Source organism: Anopheles darlingi, chromosome 2, assembly GCF_943734745.1.
Source record: "Anopheles darlingi chromosome 2, idAnoDarlMG_H_01, whole genome shotgun sequence".
Taxonomy (NCBI): Eukaryota; Metazoa; Arthropoda; class Insecta; order Diptera; family Culicidae; genus Anopheles; species Anopheles darlingi.
The window spans coordinates 76,358,557-76,383,556 of NC_064874.1; the positions used below are offsets into that span (position 1 = coordinate 76,358,557).

General features: G+C 47.1%; 1 protein-coding gene across 5 annotated transcripts in view; it reads right to left on the reverse strand.

Moving 5' to 3' along the window:
* The window catches only part of LOC125951734 (venom dipeptidyl peptidase 4), an 80,603-nt gene that overhangs the window by 41,528 nt on the left and 14,075 nt on the right, over window positions 1-25,000 (reverse strand). For 2 of the 5 annotated variants that reach the window (XM_049680740.1, XM_049680739.1), the window contains exon 2: window positions 18,229-18,638. In XM_049680740.1, coding sequence (XP_049536697.1) covers window positions 18,229-18,258 — 30 coding nt within the window. In that variant the 5' untranslated portion in view covers window positions 18,259-18,638. Of the gene's footprint in view, window positions 1-4,540; window positions 4,675-18,228; window positions 18,706-25,000 lie in introns of those variants that run through there. The other 3 variants (XM_049680741.1, XM_049680737.1, XM_049680738.1) reach the window with 2 other exon arrangements.

Below are 25,000 nucleotides of genomic sequence, written 5' to 3' on the forward strand. Positions count from 1 at the left end.
TGACGAAGGAATATACCAGATCCAGGTCAGTCGCTTACTAGTCCGTCCTTCAGCTGGACCACTCTGGAGCATGGGAGTGGGGAGAGTACCTTGATGGCGCTACTGTTACCAGGGGTAACGGCTCAATGCTCGAGGGGCACTCTTTTAAAGCTACCTGAAAAGGTGCTCGATTTCTAGAAACAGAAGCCGCTGAAGAATGATTCCAACGGTGGCCACCGGGCAGCTTATCAGGACAAGAAGGAGAAGGAGTCTTCAATAAATAGGTAAATAGAGCGCGCGGTCAGTCAATGGCGCAGTGGAGCTATTTATGACGAGAACAGTGCTTCGACAAAGTACCAGTAATTCCAGCAGCATTCTGTCAGTTGATTGTCTCTTCATAAAGTCTCCGGGATTCTTTTACGTCATCATCCGTGCAAAAGAAACAAACCACACTCCGTCCTGTAGATGGCTGATACGGCTACAGTAATATCAGTACGATCCGAAGTGATTCTCGCAATCTGACTGCACTAACTGCCAGCTCATAAAGCGCTATACGAACCATTTGCCGGTGTCCAATTTTATACCGGTTTTTCCTCACCATACACTGCCGGGCCGGGAGTGATTTGGAATTCATAGAATTTTTAATATGTTCCACATGTTTCCCAGACGGGCAAACATTGGCAACACGATCCGAAAAACCCCGACGACTGGCCTCTAGCCAACAGGTTGTAATTGTGGAACATAAATGAGAACCCCCGGGGACCCATTCTGGGACTTGAAAGAAGCAATGAAAGAAACGGTGACGGTATCGTTCCGTTGACCTGGTCAGGCTGTTAAGATGAATCGTCATGGTAAAGAATTGATCCCTTCAGTGTAGTAATGGGGCATGACATTTCCATCAAGTGAAGAGATGTCATTCTCGATTTATTGCTTGCTTTTACGTCAATCGAGCTTCATTCAGCAATTTGTTTTTCTGGTTTACGTTTACCGTCATCCTGTAAAACACCAACAGGACCTAGTTGAACATGGTGTTTGCCGGTGCGTTAATCATTATACATATTTAACATGTTAATCACCACCAGGAAACGGACATTGCTTCATGATGCGCACCTTCCAACGTGGACAGCAACATGGATTCGTTGTGAAACCATTTGTAAAATACATTTCGGGACGCGATTTCCTTGTAAGTTCTACGTATTCAATGTAATATTTTAAAGTAAAAACTATCAGTAGGCAGAGGTGCTGCTTGATGATCCATGATGCATCGTGGATTATTATACCATTTCATAGTTGTATTGCATTGATTATCGCTTTAAAACTAGTCGTGCAATCATGACGTATAAAGTTTATGTTCCAACGCTACTTCTCCGACCCCAGAAGCCATAAAGCATCGACACTCGGAGCGATACACTTATGTACACTATATGTTGAGGAAGAGTGCATCGAGTAGCGCAACATTGTTTCTGTTTATGGCGGTAGTAAATTGATGGCACTTACTGAAGGTACAAATCGGGGCTCGTTAAAATGCATATTGCACACAAAGCCCTGGAACAGATACTTCATACCGAACCGAGCGCTTCCATCCATTACCAAACAAAACGCACAAAAGCGGTCACCATCACACCCCCCCCCCCCCTCCCCCCGCCACTAACATAAACTGAATCGCTACTTGTCCAAACACAAATATTAGCAAAATAATTCGCGAAACTGCGCGAAAAGCACTGATACACGCCCACGGTATTAAGCTCTGTTCGCTGGTCACACACGGCTCAGCGATTTGCTTGGAATCAGATTATCTTGCAGGGGTGGAGGGGTGGAGCCCGGGGATGGTCAGAAAACCGAAAATGGAATCCGTTTTAGGCTAACATGTCACCACAAATCCAAACCACCGCGTTACGTGCCCAGGATGCGAAGCATCGCATCCCAGCCAGCCAGCCATCCGGTCACATGACCGCGCGGTCAGTTTGCCGAAGCGTGCGGAATGGACTGTACTGGACACTCCTCTCCACACCCGGACACCCCGGCCACCACCACCACCGCTGGGTGCGGGATGATACGCATGGCAGCATAAAATTATTATCGCTCACTTTCGGTCTGCCCTCTCGTCCCACCAACTGGCAACTTACTCGCCGGTTATTGGTCCGCGGTTGCCGCCGACGGTCGGCGGAAAAGTATTAATTCGTTTACGGGTGCAATGGGTGAGAAGGTGGCGGGGGGTAGGACATCGGTCATGAAGCGGGCCACCGTGCCGTGCAGGGTGCCATGAGTTTGTTTGTGTACGATATTAATATGTTGAGTAGCGGTAGCATGAAGTTGGCATACCCTTGCATGCTGGCCCATCGTTTGATGCCCACTCTGGTGGATGCCGGTGGTCGGTGGGTGCCGAGCGGATTGACGGCCAATAAATGTTCGCAAAGCATGCAAAATCGTGGTACGATCGGTGAATTATCGGTTATTGGATAACTGGGATGGCATCGTTTGTGCGAGGTTACTTTGATTGCTTCATACACGTAGCTGGCCGTTTAGTGTCCGTCTGGTGATGGTTTGTTTGGTCGAGGAGAGATCCCTTCGCTTTGCTTTGCTTTCATCGTTGATTTAATCAACTTATGTGTTGATACAATTATGGGAGGTATTAGCGAGATAAAAAAAAAAAGAACTCAATTCTATTTCCAATGCCGATGAGGAGGATGGAACTGACGAAAGTTAATTCTTTCGTGATATTATTGAGAGGTCGATAACATTTTTTCGAGAGGTAAATGGCATTTCATTCGTCTTCCCCTTTCCATCCTTAACGTTTTTTCATATCGTTCCTGTAATTCTTCTTCTCTAAGCTAAACCTGATTTCTTTCCTAAAAATTATTTTCTGACTCAGAATTTGACATTCAAACAAACATCGCAAATCTATCGACTGTAGCTTGTTGAAAACGCTGAAGGGTATCTCGTGCAGCTGTCAGATAATCTGACCCACATACGAGTGCTTACAATATCATTTCCTCGGGTAATCTCATAATGCTTACGGAGGGTTAGAAGAGTAAATTAGTCGAGATGTTTCCTGTTCTGGTGCTACACTTTCTCCCAAATTAAATTGCCGCACAAACATCCTTAAAGCCTCGCATTCAAAAACACGAAATTAAAACACCACCGGCAGTAGGTTGACGCATTTGACACGGAAGAGGCCGCTGTTTCGCCCACACCCAGTTAATGCTCACACCATCAAGCAATGGTTTGTCAAGTAAAGCCGTCATGAGCTGGCCTTTTCAAGTGAACCCACTGTCGCTTCAAAGTAGAACCATTCAGCAGCCTACGGGGCACGCGTCAACATCAGAGCCCACGAGCGCCGCCAGCACATCATCCGGTGCGGGCTGCGGCCTGGCAACCCGAAAAGCGCAGAGTAATCCTGACGCCCACGCATTGCTCTGTACACGACAGAAAGTTTGCGTAAAATTTTAATCAAAAGATAATTTGCGCATCAACCTGGCCCCGACGCACACGGCGACATATCGCCGCTTGTCATCGTTGTGTGTGCGTGTGAGACACGGTGAGATTCCAGCAAAGTTGGCACCAACGTCACACTCGTCCCGCAAGGGGCTTCTCGGAAAGCCTTTCGGGCCGTGGTTTTATGCTCAAACCACTCAGGCCGCTTGGTAGCGCACCATGCTTGATGCCAGTCCGTCTTTTTTTGTTTTGCTCTCCTTTCTCTCTTTTCCGTGTCGTCATGCGGTTGACACTTTCCGCCAAATCACGGTCCGTAGGGAGCTGAATGTCTTTATGTCCCTGTCCTAGCGTCGTTTAACGTAATGTCGATGTAATTTGGGGCTCGAGGGCAGGGAAGCAGCCAAAGATTTTCCGTAAATAAGCAGCAACCTCAAACGGTAGCCCTGTCAGATCATAATTTATGGCACGATCTCCGCCCGAAGGTCGGTAGAGCTATCCGATTTCGCGCCCACCCGTCGATAATTATGTTTGCCCAGAGGCAGCGAATGTCACCATTTGGTGGAGGGGGGGGGGGGGATTGAGAGGTGTGCCCGCTCTACTAATCACATCAAACCACTGTTTGCTCTAGCTGCCCTTCCCTGGGCGATTGGCCAGCTTGCGGTCCTGTTTGTTTACGATGGCGTCGATGATGTTTTCTTGGAAACGATTCTTGTGACAGTCGCGCGTTCCGACATCCTTAGGAGCTAGCTAGTAGCTCACTTGGGCGACCACACAATTGAGATACTGCGGAACTGACACCGTTAAGAGGATTTAACGATTGGCACACTTTGATAGGTAGCAGTTGAAGCACTGTTTGGATACCATTTTTCGATTTACCCACTAACACACAGTCACAAGCGAACACCCACACACACAGACAAAGCAGAAAACACAACTAGATGTTAAACATCTGGTGAAGCTGCTCTCTCAGCGTACTCCAGCACCAAATCACCACACGAAGTGCCGAAACTTTCTTCAATCCCGTTCACTCCAGAGACAAAGTTCCAGAACGAAGGGATGAGTACAAGAGAGCGTTTCCAGTGTTCTTCACTATCATCGACCAGGACCAGGAGCACTGGCAGCATACCTTAAGATCCTGCTCGTGCTGAACACGAAAGTATTCCATCACCGCCGGTTGAAGGTCAAAACAGATTGCAACGGTTGCAGCTATCGAGCTCGACTGTGTTGCAAGCGCAGCGAATGGCCCGCACCCAAGTTTTACAGCCCATTTGCACGATTTCACGTCGTGAGCGACCGAAGTGGACTGACGGATGTGGCTTTATGACTACAAAAAAAAAAACCACCCCGTCCACCCCGTCTGTCAGAAACTAATGTCCACCATTGACGCCATACACACACGTGATTGCAGCTAGAATTGCAGCGACCACATGCATTCGAATGGCACATGGCCATTCCAGCACGTGTCCAGTTGACGGCTCTCTGGTGGTGACAGCGTGCGTTAGTTGTTGCGAGGCGTCGCTCGATATGTCCCTTTATGTCGTGGTGGTGCCCGCTACACGTCCATCTTTATTTTGTAACTCCTCCACTCGAATGACCATGCTTACAGACTGAAGGTGAATGTCATCGTTACGCCGTTGGAAACGAGAGAGTTCAAACCGAGTCTGGAAGCCTTATTGCCACCGGGCGCTGACCATGAAAGATAAAAGCCTTAAGCCGATGGTTGGCTAAAATCTAATTGGATTCATCACGCACGGCACGCCAGCGGTGTGAGAGGTGGTTGATCGATTGATCTTTATGCTGCAACATGCCAGCACGTGACGCGGTATCTTTCGTAATCCCCGGTCTCAAGTCTTACACTCTTCGATTCTTCTTCGAGCCATTCGAGGCTGGACTTGGAGGACTCTGGACGAGCGCACCTGGGGAAGCATAAACATACATGATTCAACATCGACACTATGGGCGAGACCATAAATTGCACCATACACATAAGAGAAACCGAAATGCTGTTTCTACTTCACCTCCAACCAACCGACCATCCACCGTCCCGGGGCTCCATTGATGCTTCATTTCCTTTCCAATATCCTGATGAATGGGCCTCTATTGAATTTCCACCTGGTGTGGTTCTCTGCTACTACCACCACTATTCATGATTATGGCCCCGTGTACTCGGTGTGCTCGAGGCCAGTGTCATAAATTTCCCCCCACCCTCTCCGTGTGCCCCTAGTGTCTATCCTCTCCACGTAGCCGAACATGCCGGAGCGGCTGACAAGATTTCCGGAATGCGGGACGTAACGTAAAAGGGACCAAGGGGAACTCTGCGGTTACTCTGTGCCGGCAAGCTGTTGGCCGGTTGGCCTGATCAGTCCGTTATCTTTTCCTCACGTTCCTCCATGCTACAGGAGCGACGCATCCAAGCTTTAAAATTCGAAACTTCGAGGAACCTACGACGAGGTGGCTACGATAGCTTCTTGTAGAGCAGAGCAGCAGTAGCAGCAGGAGCAGCAGGTCACTTGGATGACTCCTTGCTAGTGTAGTTCTTCACGAGCTGCCGTGAGGAATCCGTGCTGGAAGGTTTAATCTGGAACGTTTCATTTCCTCTGGTCTGGGCGGAGGTCAAGCAATGCGTACACCCATCTGGCGGGCCAGCACCGGTTGTACGGCACACGACAACCTCGTCCAGGGGGCCAGGGGGCTAAATTGAACAACCAGCTATGGACGGGCCGCTTCGTTGCCAGCTCTTTCGCTGCTCACACTCCATTCCCGGGTGGCTTCGGGTTTTAGAATTTATGAATCCTTATGATGCTCGCTCGCCAGGAATCTACGCTGGCGAAGCAGCGCCGCAGCAAAGCCGCAGCAAAAGGACATGCATCTTGTGTGAGTGTGTTGCTCTTTAAATCCTTTTGCCCTGCCATGTTTATGGCCATCGCTGGCGTTAAATCTGTGCCTTTGGGAAGGGAAAGCATCCGACCAAACGAGCTTATGGATGGCTCTATTTCCTTGCTACATAGATTGGTGTCGCATAACAGCTTGCATCGCTAATCCGCCTATCCATCCCTCCTTTCCAGTGGAAGCTTATCGGAAAAGTATTATTGGAATTGTCTCCATTTCGTGGTTGTGGAGAAAGGGTCCAACTTGCTCTAGTGGCAGTTAACGGGAATCTATTTCGAACAAAAGAACACGCATGAGGCCGTATCGCTTCGAGTTCCATTATCTCAGCGCGATTGGTTTGATGTTTAATTTAGATACTTTGTGCAAATCTTTCACTTCCTCTCGGATGTGGTCGTCTGGTCGTGGTAGATAGTGTTGTCGAGCCATAAAACAGTCCAAAAACTGCCCAAGAGACTACACCAGCTCCTAACCGGTTCATGTGGTATAGTTATAGCAGTGTCGTAAATTTTACAACCATAAATCCTATCGTCGCGGTCAGCACGCCTGTCCTGTGGCCAATCTGAGCGCCAGAGTAGCAGTGTGTGTGTATGTGTGTTACGCCTATTAAGGAAATAAATTGAATTGGCCAGCGGCATCGGAAGGCGCGCGCGCGGAGAGAAAGAGAGAAAGAGAGGCGCGTAATTCATTTAGACGCAAGCCGCCATCCGCTTTTCCCAAGTTGCTCAAGAGTACGGAGAGCACACTCTTTGCAGCGGCATTGCATATAAGTTGCTTATCTCCATCAGAGGACCAACCGCCCCTAAATATGCTATGGGATGAAGTGCTTCTTTCTTTGGTCACTTTTCGGCCTGGTAACCGGGTATACGAAGATGGCTGGTAACTGCCGTTGGTTTCTTTATTTCGCCAGTCGCATCGCTTGGTGGTCGTATGCTAATGAACTTCGGTTGACACAGAGAGCGCCATGGTTGGGCATGAATTGTGTGCATAAATTATGGTGAACCCATGGCGCTGGCCGGGAAATCATTATCGTTCTGTGCGCTTCGCTTTTGAACATAAGAAGGATAAACAACTTGAGAAGGATATATTCCAGTAATTTTGTGACATCGTTAGTAACAATTTATTCAAATAGAATTAGGAAAACCTATGTTTTGGATTCTCTTTTTCATTAGCAATGAAAAATGGCTGGCAGAATCTCACTATCCCCTATGCCGCAGAGACGAATCCATTGCAAAATGTAAAATTACATTTATTTCCTGACAAGAACATGGCATAAAAGCCACAGAGACGTCCAACAGTAAATAATTTTCAAACTGGACACGGTACTCAGCCATTCCTTCGGTCAGCAGCAACCGAGGGCGAAGCGAATACCAGCATGCGGCTGACTAGCTGGGAAACGGTTTATGCCGTTGGCATTTAGTGCCTCCGTTGTCATGTGGCGTTGGAAAAGTGAGGAAAAATGTGCCAATCAAAATTACACACAAACACACATACACCCCCCTCGCGGGGGTATTGGATGGTGGTTCGTGTGATTTGTTCACCAACCGTTTAGCACCGGAACCGGATTGCATGACTTTATATGCACAAATGCTTCCGGGCGTGCTCGTTACTAGCATGCAATTGGTATGTGGCACGAGGGGTCCAAACAATTGTTCTGTGGGAAACCGTTTTCTTTAATGTTTTCATAGTGGAACAAACATTCCAATCTGATTGGCATTACTGATATGCTGCAATGTTTGTGCGCCATTGCAGATCCTGTGATCCATTTTGTTCATCATATTTCAAAGAAAAGAGAACAATTCACATCGTTTTGTTATATTCAATACAAAAGTCATTTATCCACATTTATTTAATCGTTCTCTTCCACGAATATGCTATTACCATAAAACAAAGGATTGCATTTCACCTAGAACGCCCACGTACACACACACACACCTTTTGGAACGATATCGGGCGTAATCCATCGATTTTCCCGCATTAATACTTAATGTTAAAAGTGCGAACTCGCCTATCGCGGTGGCCAATACTGTTGACATCCGACCGAGAGTGTGAAAAATGCAAATTTAATTATTCCTGTAAATGATTCAGTCATTTATGCGCGTCTCACGCCACACGCGCACCACGGTTCGCTTTCGCTGAGCAGAGCGAAACCGGGGACCGGCGGTTCTGAGCAAGCGATCGATGAAAAGCGATTGCAGCAGCTAACTAGCGAGTTTGCAGCGGCTTTTCCCCACCCAGGGTTTCACCTCATTGAAAATGCACCAGCGGTAATGGTGTACAAATGGTTGACGGTTTGCCGGTCAACCTCCAACGGAAGTGAGGTTCGTGTACTAACGATACATCATTCAAATTGTTTGGTGCCACCAAGTGGTGTTCCTTTTTTGCTTTTTGCCTCATACTTTCCTCCCGTTCACTCTGTTCAAAATCAATACCCGTCAATCGATTTGTCCGTCTCATTAAATCGAAAATGAAGCGAAGCATTTTCACTTTGCCCATCACCGGCACCGATCGCACTGACAGGCGCTGGAGGGCAAAAAAAAACAGCAAAAACAAAAACGGAAAAAGTTTCGCCTCGAACTCGCGTAATGATAAATTGATTCGTAATTAATTTTCTCAGCTTCTGCTCGTCCGCCTGACCGGCCCCTCACCGGGTGGTGCATGACAGTGATGGAAACGTGAGAACGGACGAGCCCTTGCTTAGAGTGCAGTTTTCTGATCGCCAGTACGGCCGATGCTTTGCGACGTCCTTCTCATCAACCGCCTCCAGCTGATGTTGTTTAATGTCTTGGAAGTTTGAGCGAAATGAGTTTCGAAAACGAAGTCCACAACAACGGGACATCGACTGACGTTGCGTTGCAGCGAAACTTTGTGCACGATTAATGGGACTTCGATCGAGTCATGGCAATGAGGGAACGTTGCATGTTCGTGCTGTTTCATTTGATGTTATTTTTCAATAACAAACTACTAACCAACAAAGCGAATCGGCATGCTCGGTGGAAAACAGATCGGAAACATATTGCTTCTACGCAGACGAACAGCAGAGGCCATTGGCCGATCATTATCGATCGTTTCATTGGACAAAGCACACAGACACAAACAAAACCACAAACTTTCGACAAAATCAACCGCCTAAGGGAAGGATACTTAAACGAACATCAATATTTACGTTCGGTTGTGGCTTTTCACTCCCAGCGGCACCGGTGAGTTAAAAGAACCCGACCCGGTACCATGTATGCGGGCATCCAAAATCAATACTCGACGCGCAACACACACAAACCCTCCCACCATCACCACCACCCAAAAACACCCTTTTGTCCGATTGATGCTGAGTACCGGGAAGGCACGGGAAGAACGGAGAACGATAGAATCTGGCCCCGGGAAATGCGTAACAGAGAAGCGAGAAACCTACCCAAAAAACTAAATTTAAAACCCCCCTCCTCACCAGGGATTTACATCCCGCACGCTACAATTACCCGAATCGGAGTGCGATCAATTGGCCGGCGTTGGCCACAATCTACTCCATTTCGCTGCGGGATCTCAGAGTGTTGATTCCGAGCGCCGGCCGTATCGAAAGACGACTGTTCAATAGCATCACACGCAGCGCAGCGCAATGAACAATCTATCCATCGGCACCACACGCTGCAGGGAATTTAAATTGCCTCCCCGCCTCCCTCTGGCGCCTGGTTCTTTTTTTTTTGCTGTACCTCATGTCAAGGGGATGCCGAACATAAGCTGCTTGAAATGAGTCGTTTGTTATGGCGAATTGATTGGCATGTAAGGGCGAAGGAGTGGGAGTAACGTACACGGGGGCAAGCGACCACGAAACCAGATTATCGTAATCGAATCACACCCGGTGGGGTAGCCTCCTGCCCCCCTTTGCCACCTCCAAACCATTCCAGATTGTACTTAAAATTTACGATTATTTTTCTGTAAATAAACAATCTCACATGCCACAGACACCTTTCTTCTCGTCAGCTCGTGGTGGTGGTGGTGGTGATGGTTGGCGATTGAGAAATCCAATCTTCATCGATCCGTAACCGATCCTGGTAAGCACTTACGCGGCAAGACGAGCGACCCGAGCGATGGTATCTCGTTAAGATTTATCCGTACGATTATCACCGTGCACCGGTAAATTAATGCTTTGCTGCGGTTTTCCTCGATCCCAATTGGATTGGACGGTTGAGTTGTTGAAAGCTCGAACGTCACCGTTCGCAGTTAAACACACACACACATGGCGCTGGCTGTCATACGAAGTAGCGAGCATAGTTTGCTTAATTCCATTATCACCGCACCGCACCGTAATATGCGTCTTTGGTGCGCATTGCAGCGCATAATTGATGAGATAGTGCATCGCGGAGACGTACACGAATAATTACATGGCTGTTATGTGCACCGAGAGATAGGGAGTGTGTGTGTATGGCTTCTAATTTGATTGCCCCGGAGGGGTCGGTGGGATCGGTGGGATGGTTGCCCGTATCTTCATAGGTGCTGCATCTGCCAAGTGCTGAGCTTCGCTGATGCCGTTTCTAGGGCTTTGTGAGAGTACTTTGGAATGTTTAATATGCGGCAAACTGCAGGCAACTACTAATATCGTATTACGTTGTATACGTGCGCGTTTTTGGGTGGCTTCACCTCATTGCGAACCGCAAACCGATCTCGCAAACTCTCTCTCTGAAAGTGGGTTTTCAATCTACCGTAAATTTACCGAGACAGATGCTCAGTACCCGGTTGAATGAGAAAACTGCACCAAGATTGATGTGTTTTAATTTCACCGAACAGCACCATAATCCGTCAGCTCGAGTAGGCGTTGTCCACGGGAATGGCTAGCGAAAGAAGCGAATCAATGCCGAAGCCAAAAACATATTTACCGAACGATGGTTTCGATGCCTGGGGGAGGGTTTTGTTGGACCGCATGACGCATCCAGTTTGCGGCCAGTCTTGTCCACGTCAGGTGATTCGGACAGTTCGAGCCCGGCGCAGTTTACGAAATGGTGACCGACTGGAACATGATTGATTAGATTTAAATTTGAACTTTCGCTTCTCTACTCCACTCGGTCGGACTACCGGACCGGGATGGTCGGATGAGCTGGTAAAGCTTTTCCTATGAATGTAGTGGCCGGGTTTCAAACCGATACGAAATCCTTTGGGACTTATTAGAACGCAACGTGGGTGAAGAGGGGTTCCCGTTTTCGGACAAACAACAATTGATCAATGTCAGACCGATTGAAATTCCAAATTCTTTGGCAAGCGAAATTGAAAGGAAATCGAGTCACCGATCGAAAGGCCCCATTGTGAGGCCTGAAGGCAGTTGTCACCGCAAGAACATGATGATGGAATGATCAATATTTGAATAATATTGGCGTTTGTAACTAAATGATTACTTGCACAATGGGTTGCAATTGCCGAAATCAATGCTTCGTGGTTGAGCGAGCCATAGTGGACTTTACAGAACACAAAGTCAATGTTGTTTGGAAACAATCTAAACACTTTCAATGATTATATACATAGCATAAGTAAATATAAAATGAATTTTTTTATCCAAAGCATAGTATATAATAAGTTTTTACTATATTTACTATAACTTTAATACCAGTTATGAAATGAAAATTCCGTCGCTATACTTGTAACAACATATGGTTTAATCGATTACTGTCACAATGCGATTTGAACTAACGGTCCCATCCAATACCACAGTGACACTAACATTCCGGCAGTGAAATGGGTTACCGAACAGGAAGATAAAAAACGATCCAAAGTCACATAATTGACACCGAGCATGCCGAGTACAGTGTCCCGGTTCTAGTTGTCGCCTAGATCTCGGTTTTCCTGCTTCCTGCTCATTCGTTTTACTTCGCTTCATCGCTCGTAAAAGCTGTCACACTGGAACTCCGATCCCGGAGCGCCAGACAGCAGCCTCAGCAGAACATGAGCGCAAAAGTTTTGGTCAGAAGCTTATCCCATACACTTCATCCATCTCATCCTGCTGTCGGAAAATCGATGTCGCAACACATTCGACCAAGAATGTAGGAATCGGTAACATGTTTTGACACTTTCGATTTGACCGTGATTTGGGTAACTCGTTTAGTGCGCGGTGGCATCGGACACCGGGCACCGGGGTGAACGTGGTGTGTCAGGCTGGTAATTGAAAGGCGCTGGATTGATTTCAAGTACGAACAGGTTGGTTCAGTTTCTTTATTTGATGGACGATGTGCACTTGGCCTCGTAAGCTATTCCGTTTGCAACTGCAAGGATGCAGAAACAAGAGTCGGTGGCAACGATAAGCGCCATCATTCATTTGTTTTGGCAACATTCGAGTACGACTTATGCAATCGAACGGAGGCGAACTGTTGAATGAAGACACAAGCAAAGCAATAACAGCAGCAGCAGCAGCAGCAGCAGAATCTTTGCAGAGAGAACAAAAGCAACGGATTCCATCCTAGCATTGCTCCGTATTTCATATCCACACGCGATGCTCGAAACATTTCCTATTCCCAGAACCATGAAAACTCCGTTCGGTAAAGACGGTGCTCATTGTTCCGGGAGCTGCGCACCCCCCGCGCAAGCACCGAACAATAGAAACCAGCAGCAAATAATGATTTCGCCGTATTTTTTTTCTTCGAGGAAACTAATACGACCACCAACGGTGCACGATAAAGCCAGCCATTGTTAAAACAACACAACAGATGGTGGCCAAATTTTGGGGATCCGAAACCACGCCGCCAAGCTGGTCGCATTGTTCGTGAATTACCGTTTAACTCAACGTGAACTCTCGACATTATCCCGCATAATGGAGGCGCCTGGGGTGGAGGCGCCTGGTATGAAGGCGCCTAGAGGAAAGCCATTCAGTGCATTTCCCGCCGTAGCACGGACGGCACTTTTGGGGTAAAAACTTTCACACAATACCGTGAAAGGTGTTGATCTTTTGACACTCCATTGAATCATAATTCTTTTCGCTGGACGGAAGGCACTCACTTTTTTATGGTGTGGAGCGCTGAAGTTTGTATATTCATGAGTCGCCGTCGCCGTCGCCGACGCCGTTTCCAATCGTCTTGATGGAATATTAATCCGCGAGCTGAAGCCGAAAGGAATTTTCCGCAAAAAAAGAGTAGAAAAAAATAGAATCCTTGCATCCGAGTGCCTTTGCGCGCGGATGGAGAAAGGATGATGGAATATTTTTCCATTCATTTCTCCAAATATCACACCATAGTGGGCCACCAGCACCCCCTCTGTGCCCTTTGCGCGCTCGATGATTATCATAATGCATGAGGTTTAAAGTTTCACTTTTCATCCCGCAGTTTTTTTTTTTTTTGGAGGGCCGCTCTAAAACCCTCCCATAGGTTTATGCGAACAATATCAGCAGTTCGTCTATACTAGAACCGCCCATACCAACCAGAGGCCCAGAGGGAGGTAGTGCCAGTTCGGGACTGAAACCATTCTGAAATAGATTGGATTACAAACGAAAAGCTTATGGTTGCTGGACCACAACAAGCAGCAAGCAGAAGGGAAGTGTGGCGTGCGGGTAAATGGAATCCTCATCCCACATAAGCGCTCGTGTCTGTCACATGCTCCTATTGCACACATTAGGCCTCTAGACAGAGAAGTGCTTCATATTTGTAAAATGAAAAGTAAATGCCCGGAAAAAGAAAAACGTTGTCATATCCGGCATGGTCGGGAGACAGAAATAATTTGAAATAATACATTTTTGAGCTCCGGTAAACATTCTCTACAGTCCTGTACCACCACAGCCACAAAACACTCAAGGAGCGAAGGTAAAGACCAAATGAAAAAGAACTCGTTACCGGGAGTTGATTCCGTCAATCTCATGCTGACACAACCAACCAGCCACTGACGGTGGGAGGTTCCGTTTAGCCCAACTATCATCGTAATCATCATTATCATCAGCATCCTTCTCATCATCCTACAATGGGGGGGTTCGGTGAAATGGTGAAAAGATTTAACAAGCATCCCATACCGGCTTTCTGCCGGTAACCATGTTGGTGCACACGCGCAACTCCCACTCCAAGATCTTGGCCCCCGTCAGATGGGTTCCTGTATTCACTTCCTTGCTCGCTTGCAAGGAAGCAGCATGGGCACCGTTTGTTCATTTCGCTACCAACGTACCAGTGGAAGTTAATTTGCTTTTGCCAAGGGGTGGGGTATCTTTAGTCCTCTGTTGTGCCAACCGTGCGGCACCCCTTCCCCACCCCTGAGGTTCGTTGTTTCGCCATCTGCTTCCCGAACTTGGCCATATGAATGGTATCGTGAAGATTTTAAATTGAGAAAACAGTGCACCAGCGTGTGCAGAGTGCGGCGCTTTAATGCTTTTGCTTCTGTTTTCTTCACTGCCCCGACCACGGGTGAACGGTGAACCCCGCAAACTTCGACTGGAAGACTCCCCGGTCGAAGTACATTTAGAGCCGTCAGGATACTTTTCAACAACACACTCATCGCCCCGTAGTTCGTGCCACCGGTGCGTGAGGCTATTTTCTTTCCGTTTGACTGGTTTTTGTTTTTTTTTTGTTTCGCAGTCGTCTTCATACTTTCGGAATTTATGATTGCGAATCATCCGCGGCGATTCCGTGCCGCTGGGTCGCGAACGGCACTCGCGAACTCGCGAAGCAAAGAGCGTCACGCAGCAAACTTCTCCCGCCCTTCGCTCGGGAAGCTATTCGCTTCCATTCGATCGGTGGGACACATTCGCCTTTCGCCAGCTGCAAAAGTTTGGCAAAAGCAGGGGACTGGCAGAACAGCAACAGCGGTAGTCGTTGGCAGTCGGTGAAAAAGTTGTAACGAAGTTCGGGAAACTTGGCTTAGCCGCCTCGCACTTCATGCTGCTGCTACTGCTGCAGCAGCAACCGGAGCATTGCACTGGGCTTGGGAGTTGGTCAGTGTGCTCACTGTTGCAATTTTGTTGTTGTGACTGTTGTTCGCATTTCAATTTTAACCATTTCCGGTGCCATTTTTCATCAAACTATGTCAAGCGCGGGTAAACAACGGTTGCGATGTCGCGATGGTGCGGCCGCTTGGCGTGATCCATGGAGAAGTTTTGTTTGCTGCTTCTGCTGCTTCTTTCTGCTGGCCATTTTATCAATAAGATGCATTGCTATTTGCAACTTCAACGCCAGTGCTCGAGATAAATAGAATCCAGGCAACTTGCGACATTGTTTTGGAATTGAAAATTGGATAAAATATGCTGCTGTACTTTGATTTGGGTCGAGATTGTTGAGAAGTAAAGAATGCAATTCTTCCGAAGCATGAAAAGCAAAATGGGCAACATTTGTTAGCCAATTTTGACTAGTAACTCCTTTTAAACATTTTTATTTCATCTAAATTTTATTTACAATGTACGAGAAATCAAACGAAACTGCTCCCACCCTTCGCTTAATAGAGAAACACAATCAGATATCAACAGACAAAGACATATCAATCAGGCTGATTGATTCAAACAATGTGATTAGCTTATCGCCATGCCATGCACATGTCAGCATCGACCCAACCCCATGCTCACGGTATGTCATAAAAAGCCAGCAAATCAACGTACGATAATCGTATTATTACATGCAATTAACGATTCCAAACCTGCCACAGGCAATCCAGTTGGCGGGCATATGATTTGAGGCAAATGAAATATGCGTTTATTGATGCATTGTACAATTTATGGCCCTCTTGTTACGGGAGATCACTGAGCATCAAAGCCTCCCGTACATCAAGCACCAAACATGAGTTCCATCACAACCCGAACGCAAGTGAAAATGGAAATGAAATTAAACACGCTTGATGTGTAATCCAACTCAAGTACAGCCGACGTTGTGTTTCATTCTCGGTTGATTGTGCACCTGTTACCCCGGTGCTGGGTTGTTGCACAGGACAGCCAAAGCCCGGCACCTGACAGGTCGGGTTTAATTGAGGAGCGGGAAGCGACCACCACCACCACCACCGACGTGCGATCCGTGACATTTTGAATTGACATTTGACTGGCAGTGTGTCACTGCCAGATTCTACTCATATCACCTCGTTCGTGATCATATCAGTGGCATTCTGGCACCGTCGGTGTTGCTCACTCAGTTGATTCTCCAAAACGTTCAAAACAAATATTAGAGCATTGGACAGAAGCTTATAAACAATATCAAAACAATGCTACACTGCCAATATTCATTAGCCTGATAGCGTAACAGTATTTCCGATGATATAGTAAATATTACTCAAAGCAGCTAATCAACGTGTGAAATCTTCCTCTTACCTAATGTATCAACCAATTAGCCAGCCAGAGAACAGTTCGCCCGTCCGCGTTAAATATATTGCGCACGAACGGAGCGTTTGTTACGAAATTTTTAAACCAACCGGATGATAAGGTTCATTTAATATGCCCCCGCCGCACATCGCACAAATACACTGCCAGTGGCTTATCCAGACCAAAGGAAGTCTAATAATTGATTAAGTCACGCGGTACCACGCTCTTGGGCAAACTTGAAACCGGGAGCTGGAATTTGTTTTCCTTTTTATCTTACTCGCAGTTTTACACAAACAGAAACCAAGCCGAGCAGCTTTTTCCACATCACCACCAACACCATCCGGGCGGTGTACCATTCGTTATAACATGCGCCCTTCCCCAGGAACATAAAAACACACGCGCTGCCCAACACGGTCCTCGACGATGGAGCCAAGAAGCAGCATAATGCTTTCCGGTTGGGCCCCTGCGAAGGAAGCGACTAAAGACTACCTTGTTGGAAGAGGGAAGGGAATGGATGGAAACAAAATATATATATTCTCGTAAAACCGGAAACCCCCAAACTCTGTTCCTGTGGTGAAACCCTGTCAGGTTGTTGCTTATCATGGGACTTGTTGTCCTACCGCAACGCAACGGCAAAGCGACAAACCCAAATCGATATGGAAGCAATTATACGCGTTATGTGGATTTGTTCTCGGTAAAATTAATGGCTCCAAGGGACACCACTCACACCCACCACGCAAAAGCGGAAAAACGGAGTCATGGTACTGGGGAAACGGGGCGGAAAAAAGGTAGATCGGAATGTTGGAATGAAAAATGTTGTACACGACGGGGAGGAAAAAAGGTATCCCCGGGACCGGAAACGGCATGAAATACCTCATTTTGGATTTTTCGCTTTGTGTTTGCGTTACCGGGGCGGGAGGTGGGAACTCAGGGACTGATTGTACACAGTGTACCATTTGCTGCATCATCGCTCCAGGCTGATGATTAGTCTCTTTATCGTCGCCACAATCACTGGAGCAGCCCAAAATGTCGTCTGGACCTGGTTTTTTGCTGATGGACACCGGATTTTGTTTATCGAAAGAAGAGAAACATAATTTTGCATGTAGAAGGTGAGGCAGCAGGTGCATGAGCAAGAACCGTTTAGATTGGTTCCGAGCCGCATTCACTTTCTAAATCCTGTGATCATTCTCCTGTTATAACGCTGCTATTAAGCTTATCACAATTAAATGTAAATGACGCAGTCCTCGCTTTTTCAAAGCAAGCAAGTCGAAGTGCCTTGGCTGAGGTATAGTTACATAACAATCTCTCAACAGACGACGAGGAGCCATCAAGCAAATCTCATTCCGTAATCCATGAATCAACGCAAAACGACGCGACGCGACCAATTAGTTTCCATTTTTCAAAGAAAAGACGCCCGAGCCAGAGCTAAAATCCCCTCTCAGAAAAAAAACAACAATAAATCCAGCATTTTCCTCTGAATGGACGTGCTTGAGAAAGGAATTAATCCTTTTCACGATTACCGCTCGACTAATTTAAACAAATTCCTTTGAACGCGATTCCTTCGAAAACCGCGCTCGCTCGTTGACGCCGTTTACTGATGATCGGGGATACTTCCGGTCCACGCCGGCCACGTAGCCACTTAATTACTCTGAAGGATCGTTGCCATCGTTGTGCGCCTTGGCGAAATTACCACTTACCTCATCGTCGTAGTTGTCTGCTTCCGTCATTTTGTTGCCGGATTGCGATGCGCCTCAGCAGATCACAGCGAGGCCACCGACGCCGCCACCGAACAGTGGAGTACCGTCGGTTCGGTTCGTCGGTTTTGGTGCGGTTCTGCTTCGGTTCGGCTCGGCGACGAAACAATAATAGGCGTACACAGTGCCCCTCTTGACAGCAGACGGGGCAGCTTAAGGGGCAAAATTCGATGCTTTGCCACGGGCTCGCACCTCCCGAAATCCACGGGACTTTTAATTTATGGTGGAGTTTGGCGAACTGGCGCACCGAACACTCCTGGCGTACACTCACGAGCACGCCCACCTACACACTCACTCACTCACTCACTCACTGGCACTGGCATTGCGATGGTAGACTTCATACCGGCACGACACTGAAAGGACCACAGTTTCAATTATAATTATTCATCAGGGCGTAACGATCGTGCACTGTGCTGCTTCCTGCAAATACGCAATTCATTTACTTTATTTAGCAGCGTTCTGGTCCTTTCCTTTCTCTTCTTGTTCCTTTCCTGCTGCTGCCGCTGCTGTTGCGCTCAATGCTTATCGCCGGAACCGTTCTGCATCAGTGAGCGCTTTCCATTCAGCGGCCAAGGACCACTTTTCATCACTTAATTTTTCCGCGCGATTTGCAAGCCAGCGCTGCTATAGCTTGCCTTGCAGTGTTCTTTGATGGCTGCGCGATGATCTTTGGTTCTTTGAAGGGCTTTGGCAGAGATGTCTTTATTTTGGCCGCATTCCGCCAGGGCGGGGCTTGAGGACATGGAGCGCAACGAACGGTATAATCGAAATGCGTGAAAGTTTCTGTTTCCTTTTGTTTTTTGCTCAGCTTCAAACCGGAACCGGAACTCACCGGAAACGATTTGCTAGGGCCGAGCAACGAGCTATCTAGCCAGAACGGATACACTTCATTTGAGCTTTTGTATGCTATCTGAATGAGATTTTTTGTCATCCATATTCAGCTCATGCTTAGGGGCTGTGTTTCGTTTATATGATGCACGAAAGGTTAATATTTTTGTAACTAAACATACTCTTGATTTAGACTAAACGAAAATTGCTAGATATCTCATCAAAATAACGACCATGGATAACTTTGCATTTGTAAAATATGATTTACAATAAAAAGCTTATAAACATCATTCATCCGGCCCACAAACTCGGTGATGCATTTCAAACTAAAAACTCGGACATTACACGTCGGCCGAACTTTAATTGCTTCGTTGCACACTGTCGAACGGGATCAACGAAAGCAAAAAAGTCACATAAAACACATTCCGGAAGCTAGCATACTCTCCAACATTTTGCAAGCTCCGCACAAACATGTTCCATCCACAGCATCGGTAGTGCTTCATTCTGGCGAGTCTCTGTTGTGCTGCCAGCATCGTTCCCTGCGCAACCGGCGCACCCTGGTTCGCTGCGATTATAATCGCTTGACCGAGATGGAATGCCTCCTCTGCCCCCCCCCCCCTCCCCCTCCCGGTGGTACAGGGAGTCCTTCCGGGCACTCGCTTGTGCGGTGGCCCTTCCGTTTCAACCCGGTGCCGATGCCGGTTGACCGGAAGTGATACTCGCAGGAAAGAAGAGAGTTCAACGCCTGTCCCGCGGTCCTGTTTGTCGTTTGTCTGAAGGATTTTCACCGTGACCAGAGCGTGATGAAGCGCAGCAGCAGCAGCAGCGAGTCGAACAACCGGAAAACGATTCCAACTTTTGCCAGTGCAGCCGTTGTTTATGTGTCCGTGCAAGTAGCTCCGAGCTTCGAGTTCACATTCGCACGGCTTCCGGCTGTTTGGACGTTGGTGATGGTGCAACGAGCGTTCGGTTTCGCGTTAAGGTCTTATGATGCGTGTAAAATCTCTGTGGATGACAGAAATGAGGGGAAAAAAACGAGAGTTGAGCATAAGAGAGGCTGAAGTTAATAACAGTTTGTAAACAGTTTTGAATTGCTTCGTGATACTTTTGTTTTGTTTTTTTTTTAACGATTGGCCTTACACGATGTCCAGGTATTTATGCTTTGTAACCGGCTGTTTAGTATTTTATATAATTTTTTTACAGAACATCTTTGCAGAACATAAACCCAATATAAAATAGCTTAACAAAATTATCAACGAAATTAATTGCATCCCAGATAACTGCATATTCAATCAGCCAAATACCAAATCGATTATCAAATAAAATACCAAAACACCCTCCTCAACATGTCACCCAATCTCACTCAAATAGCCATTTGCCAAACCTACCACCGGGTTCTCGAAAGCGCAGCATTGAGTGCAGCAAATAATAATAGGAAACTAAATTTTTAATGACATCGCCAGATGCGCCTGCATACTTAATTACCAGCGAGCGACGAGATTGTGCCCGCAGCGGTAGCATCGAAATCCGAAAACGATTTGGGACAATATTGAATTTAAATCCAATTTAGATCCACATTTCACCGCAGCTGGCCGGTATCCGGTCGGGATGGCCGGCATGTTTCGGTCGTGACCATTTCTACTCCGTTGTGGCAGCAAACGAAATGAGATGATGACGGATCCAAACAAACCGACCGGTTGCTGGCGGTCTGTTCGGCGGATGATACCGGGTTTTGCTTGTTATGCGTTGTCGGATCCAGTAGGATGCTCGGTGCACCATTATAATCTGCTGCAGCTGAGAGCCATTGTGCCTTGCTTCAGTCTCTCCAGTGACTAGGGCAGTGCCCGTGTGCTTGTGCCGAAGTGCGGAAATGGTTTTTGGAGCACAATTGGAACGCTCCAGTAGAGCGAATACGGCAAAAGCCAATATTCAATTAATCAAGAACTAACTAATTACGAAAGTGGTTCAGGGTGAAGAATGTCGTTTCGTTTACATTTTGCACAAAAGTTGCTCCTTTTGGGGACTATTCAGAGAATAGAACTGAAGTGAACTTTGGAGTGGAATGTAAATTGCGAACTGCTGCTTCGTTAGCAAAAGGTCAATTTCATTACCGGTAGGATAAGTGTGCACAAATTTTCATTTTAAACCTGCCAGTGAGATCTTATGAGAATGGGATTAAATTTGATTTGAAAATGCTATGAAAACATAGAAACTAACGAGTCAAATTAATAAATGTTAGAAGCAACATTAAATTGTTGCATTGCATTTAACATTGAATTCCATTTGTTATGCTATGCATCTTGCAACAACAATTACCAGGAAACTGTCCCCCTCTTCAACACTTGAGAACCAATTCTGCGACCCCCCATTAACCCTCCAAAAGCATAAGCAACAGGATGAACGAAACGCTCGGTGGATGGTGCATAATGTGTGTGTGTTTTTTAAAGAATTCCCACAATAAAATCGAGCACATTTCCGGTCGAAAACCCGGTCGGCAAGAACGTTCGCCAGGGGTTCGCCCCGGTGTACACCTTCCCAGCAACCAATGCTATCCTATCCTTACTCGATCGTTGGCTTTCTTGTGCCCGAGAAAGGGGCAATACCGTATCAATAAAAGCTCGTAACTCCCACGTTGTCCAACCATTCCGCGTTCCACCATTCAATACACCCAAACGAACGACAAACACAACCGCTCACGCTTCGTTCGTCTCCGTTCTCGGTCGGTGCCGGAAGTTACGTTACTTTTGTGGAAAACTTGCGGCCGCTCCCACCGCCAATACTGCTTTTCTTCTGGGGCAAAGCAAAAATGGCAACAGCAGTCCCGCACTCCCGCCAGCCATTTCCGGTCGAACAGTCGGAGTGTTATAATAAAGTTTGGGGTTTACATGCCAGGCTAAGCCGGCCCGCCGTGCACGAGAAGCGCGAGAAAGAGTGAATAAATCGCCGATAAGCGAAGTAAGCCGCAACACGCTGCACGTGTGTGACACTAAAGAGACGTATCCTGGTGCTGGTGAACGAGTTGAACCCTGGCGATAGCCTGCACTGTGCCGTCCCTACTTTACAACCGAAGAGCTCTATAAAGTTGTTGAATATATTACCCTCACTAGCCTCGTAGCATCGTCCGTGACCGTGGCGAGTCCGCTGAGGACTCTGACGCTGCTGTGCACCAGCTGGCAGCGGTTGTTGCTGTTCTTCCCTCACCGTGCTCGTACTCACCGTGGAGGTGGGAAGTTCAATAAAAATCAGCGTCGCCGGGTGTGAGAAAAATGATATGAATGATAGTGACAGCGAATGTCACTTGAACCAGACCGATCTGTGCGGGACGGCACAATAGGGGAGAGAATACTGGCTAGAAAAATCGAATGAAAATCGGAAGGGAGGAGACGTAGTGATGTGTGCGTTCGATTTTCTTTTCGCTTCGGAGTGTCTCTCACTCTCTAGGTCTGCTTCGCTTAAGGGGACGTTTATTGACCTTTGTCGTCGATTTCTATCGGAATTGCTTTTAATATATCGTTCCGGAAGAATGTAAAAGTGTTCCCAAACGTTATAATTGAAGATGGTGTGGTTATAAAACACGATCGATAATCATCTACTGATACAATCTTTATATTCTGATTACCGTCATTAATGCCATTCGTAACATCAATATTCATCATCGACTGTCGGTTCGATTTGATTGCGTCTTCCAAATAATTTCTTTATCGCTTTTAGCACCATTCAGGGGGAAAATATCGGCAATAAATACCTAACATGAAGTTAAGGAGCACCATAAGCGTAAAGGAAACCGTCAATCTATTAGTCAAATCTAGGATTATAGTAATAAAACTATTTTGCATTTTTTGCAGCGGATCACGTTTCTATTCCGAAATAAATCTTTTCGTGGAAAAATAATATGAAAAACAATTAACAATACAGAAAGATATTCAAAAGAACCTACCACTACCAGCTCCAGCAAACCCAAACATTCGCTGAACGAAAACAGGATTTAGCTATGCAGGTAAATAAAACATTCCATCTGCAACGATAAACAAAGTGGAAAATACAAGCGAAAACGTCTGTTGATGCTAACTAACAATCTTCTGGCGTATTTTCTCACTCAGCACCAAAATGAAGCATTCTCAGAAAAGGAACCATAAAATTAAATTAAAATTTGAATAAGTCAAACCAACGACGGAAGGCGAAGAGAGCTGGGAAGAATCTTTTTAAAACAAATCTCATCATAGAACGCAAACATCAAAATACCCAAAATAGAGCAGAACAAGAAGAAGATGGCAGAAAGTTACACCGTTACGAAATGGCTGAACTTGCTCCTCACGAAACGTTGCAAAATAAATGGAAACGCAAACCGTCAACTGCAGCCCGTAACTCATCAACAACACAATCGCTCAAATATGCATTACTGCTCCCCAAGGCCACCGAAGGCCGCCTGCTCGACCTTGATTTTCTCTCTCTTTCTCTCTTTCTCTCTCCTCCCTCCTCAACTGATGCCTTAGGCCCATCCGGCGTGTCCTTCGCAGGCGAATGAAGAATTACATAACTGCAGTGTAATAGGCTTCCGGAGGATAGGCGCACAGACATCCTGCTCATCCTTAAGAATACACGACGATGGTTGCGGGACGCAACAAACAGAACCGACGAATCGTCATACATCCCGGGCCTACCAAACCGATCCCCGATACCGGCTCCCACACGGAGCGCAACCCTCGGCGGATTTACACACGCGGCTACCGTGCCAGGTGTACCGACGCGTGGTGTATGTATGTATGTATGTATGGCCGTGCTTGGTGTGTCCTGGCAGGCCTTGAATCTTTTCTTTCCCACCGAAAGTCCACCCGCCAGGTACATCAGTTCCCTGCCATGTTGTTCACAGCCTTACACGCCACCAAACGAACGAACGAACGAACGAACGAACGAACGTACGAACGTGGCAACAAAAGAGCGGCAAATTGCATGTCAATTATGCACGATGGGAAATACACATTTTCACCTTCAGCAGCCTCACCTTTCCCAGACCAGCCCGGAGCCAACGGACGAGTGCAGACACAGCCACAGAACCATATCCTCAATAGCTGTGATGGCCGTGTGATGTATGTTTTATCATCGGGGCTCAGCAAATCCATACGCCTCCGGGCACAGGCTGGTAGTTGGATATAGTCTTTGAAGAAGAATGGTTGGAAAAACACTCCTCGGTGACTGCCGTAGGGGAGTGAGTGCGCACCAGGTGCGCACCAAGATGGTACGCTTCGTTGATCCTTCTACTCACGCTCTGGCTTCTACCACCGATTGTGCAACGAAAGCACTGAGCTTGAAGTTAGAGAGGGCTCCGGCAAACACACCTGTAGTAGTGATAAGCACTATGTCACTGCGCCAACTTCCATCATTAGCTAAGTAAGCTGACGAGCTTACGAGAAACACAACGATCCATACGGATCGAGACCCTGCCCGCCACACTTGGCACACTTTTATTCCTTTCTCTCTCTCTCTCAAGCATTCTGGCGCGCGCGCCCGTGTGTGTGTGTGTGTGTGGCTGGCACTAAAACCATCCGATTAGCACACTCAGCAGAGAGTATGTCAATATTGAAACTGACGGTAAGGTGGTGGATCTGAACTTTATCATTGCGCTTCGGTCGCAGTGCCGGTGGTTCGCGTTCGCGTGACACTGAACTTGCCTTGGCCACTATCTCGTCTCGCGCACCCCTCCGTTCGGTCATATCTGTCATGCATCGGTTCGGTAGCACGCGAGAGTTACGCTTCGCTCTCTAGACACAATTCATTATCCCTCAACCGAACCGATCGCGTTTCCCTCGTGCAGTGGTAGCAGTGGTGCAACTTCATCTTAAAGTCTGCCACGTGGAAACACGTTGAAGTCCCCTCACCCCCCTCACCC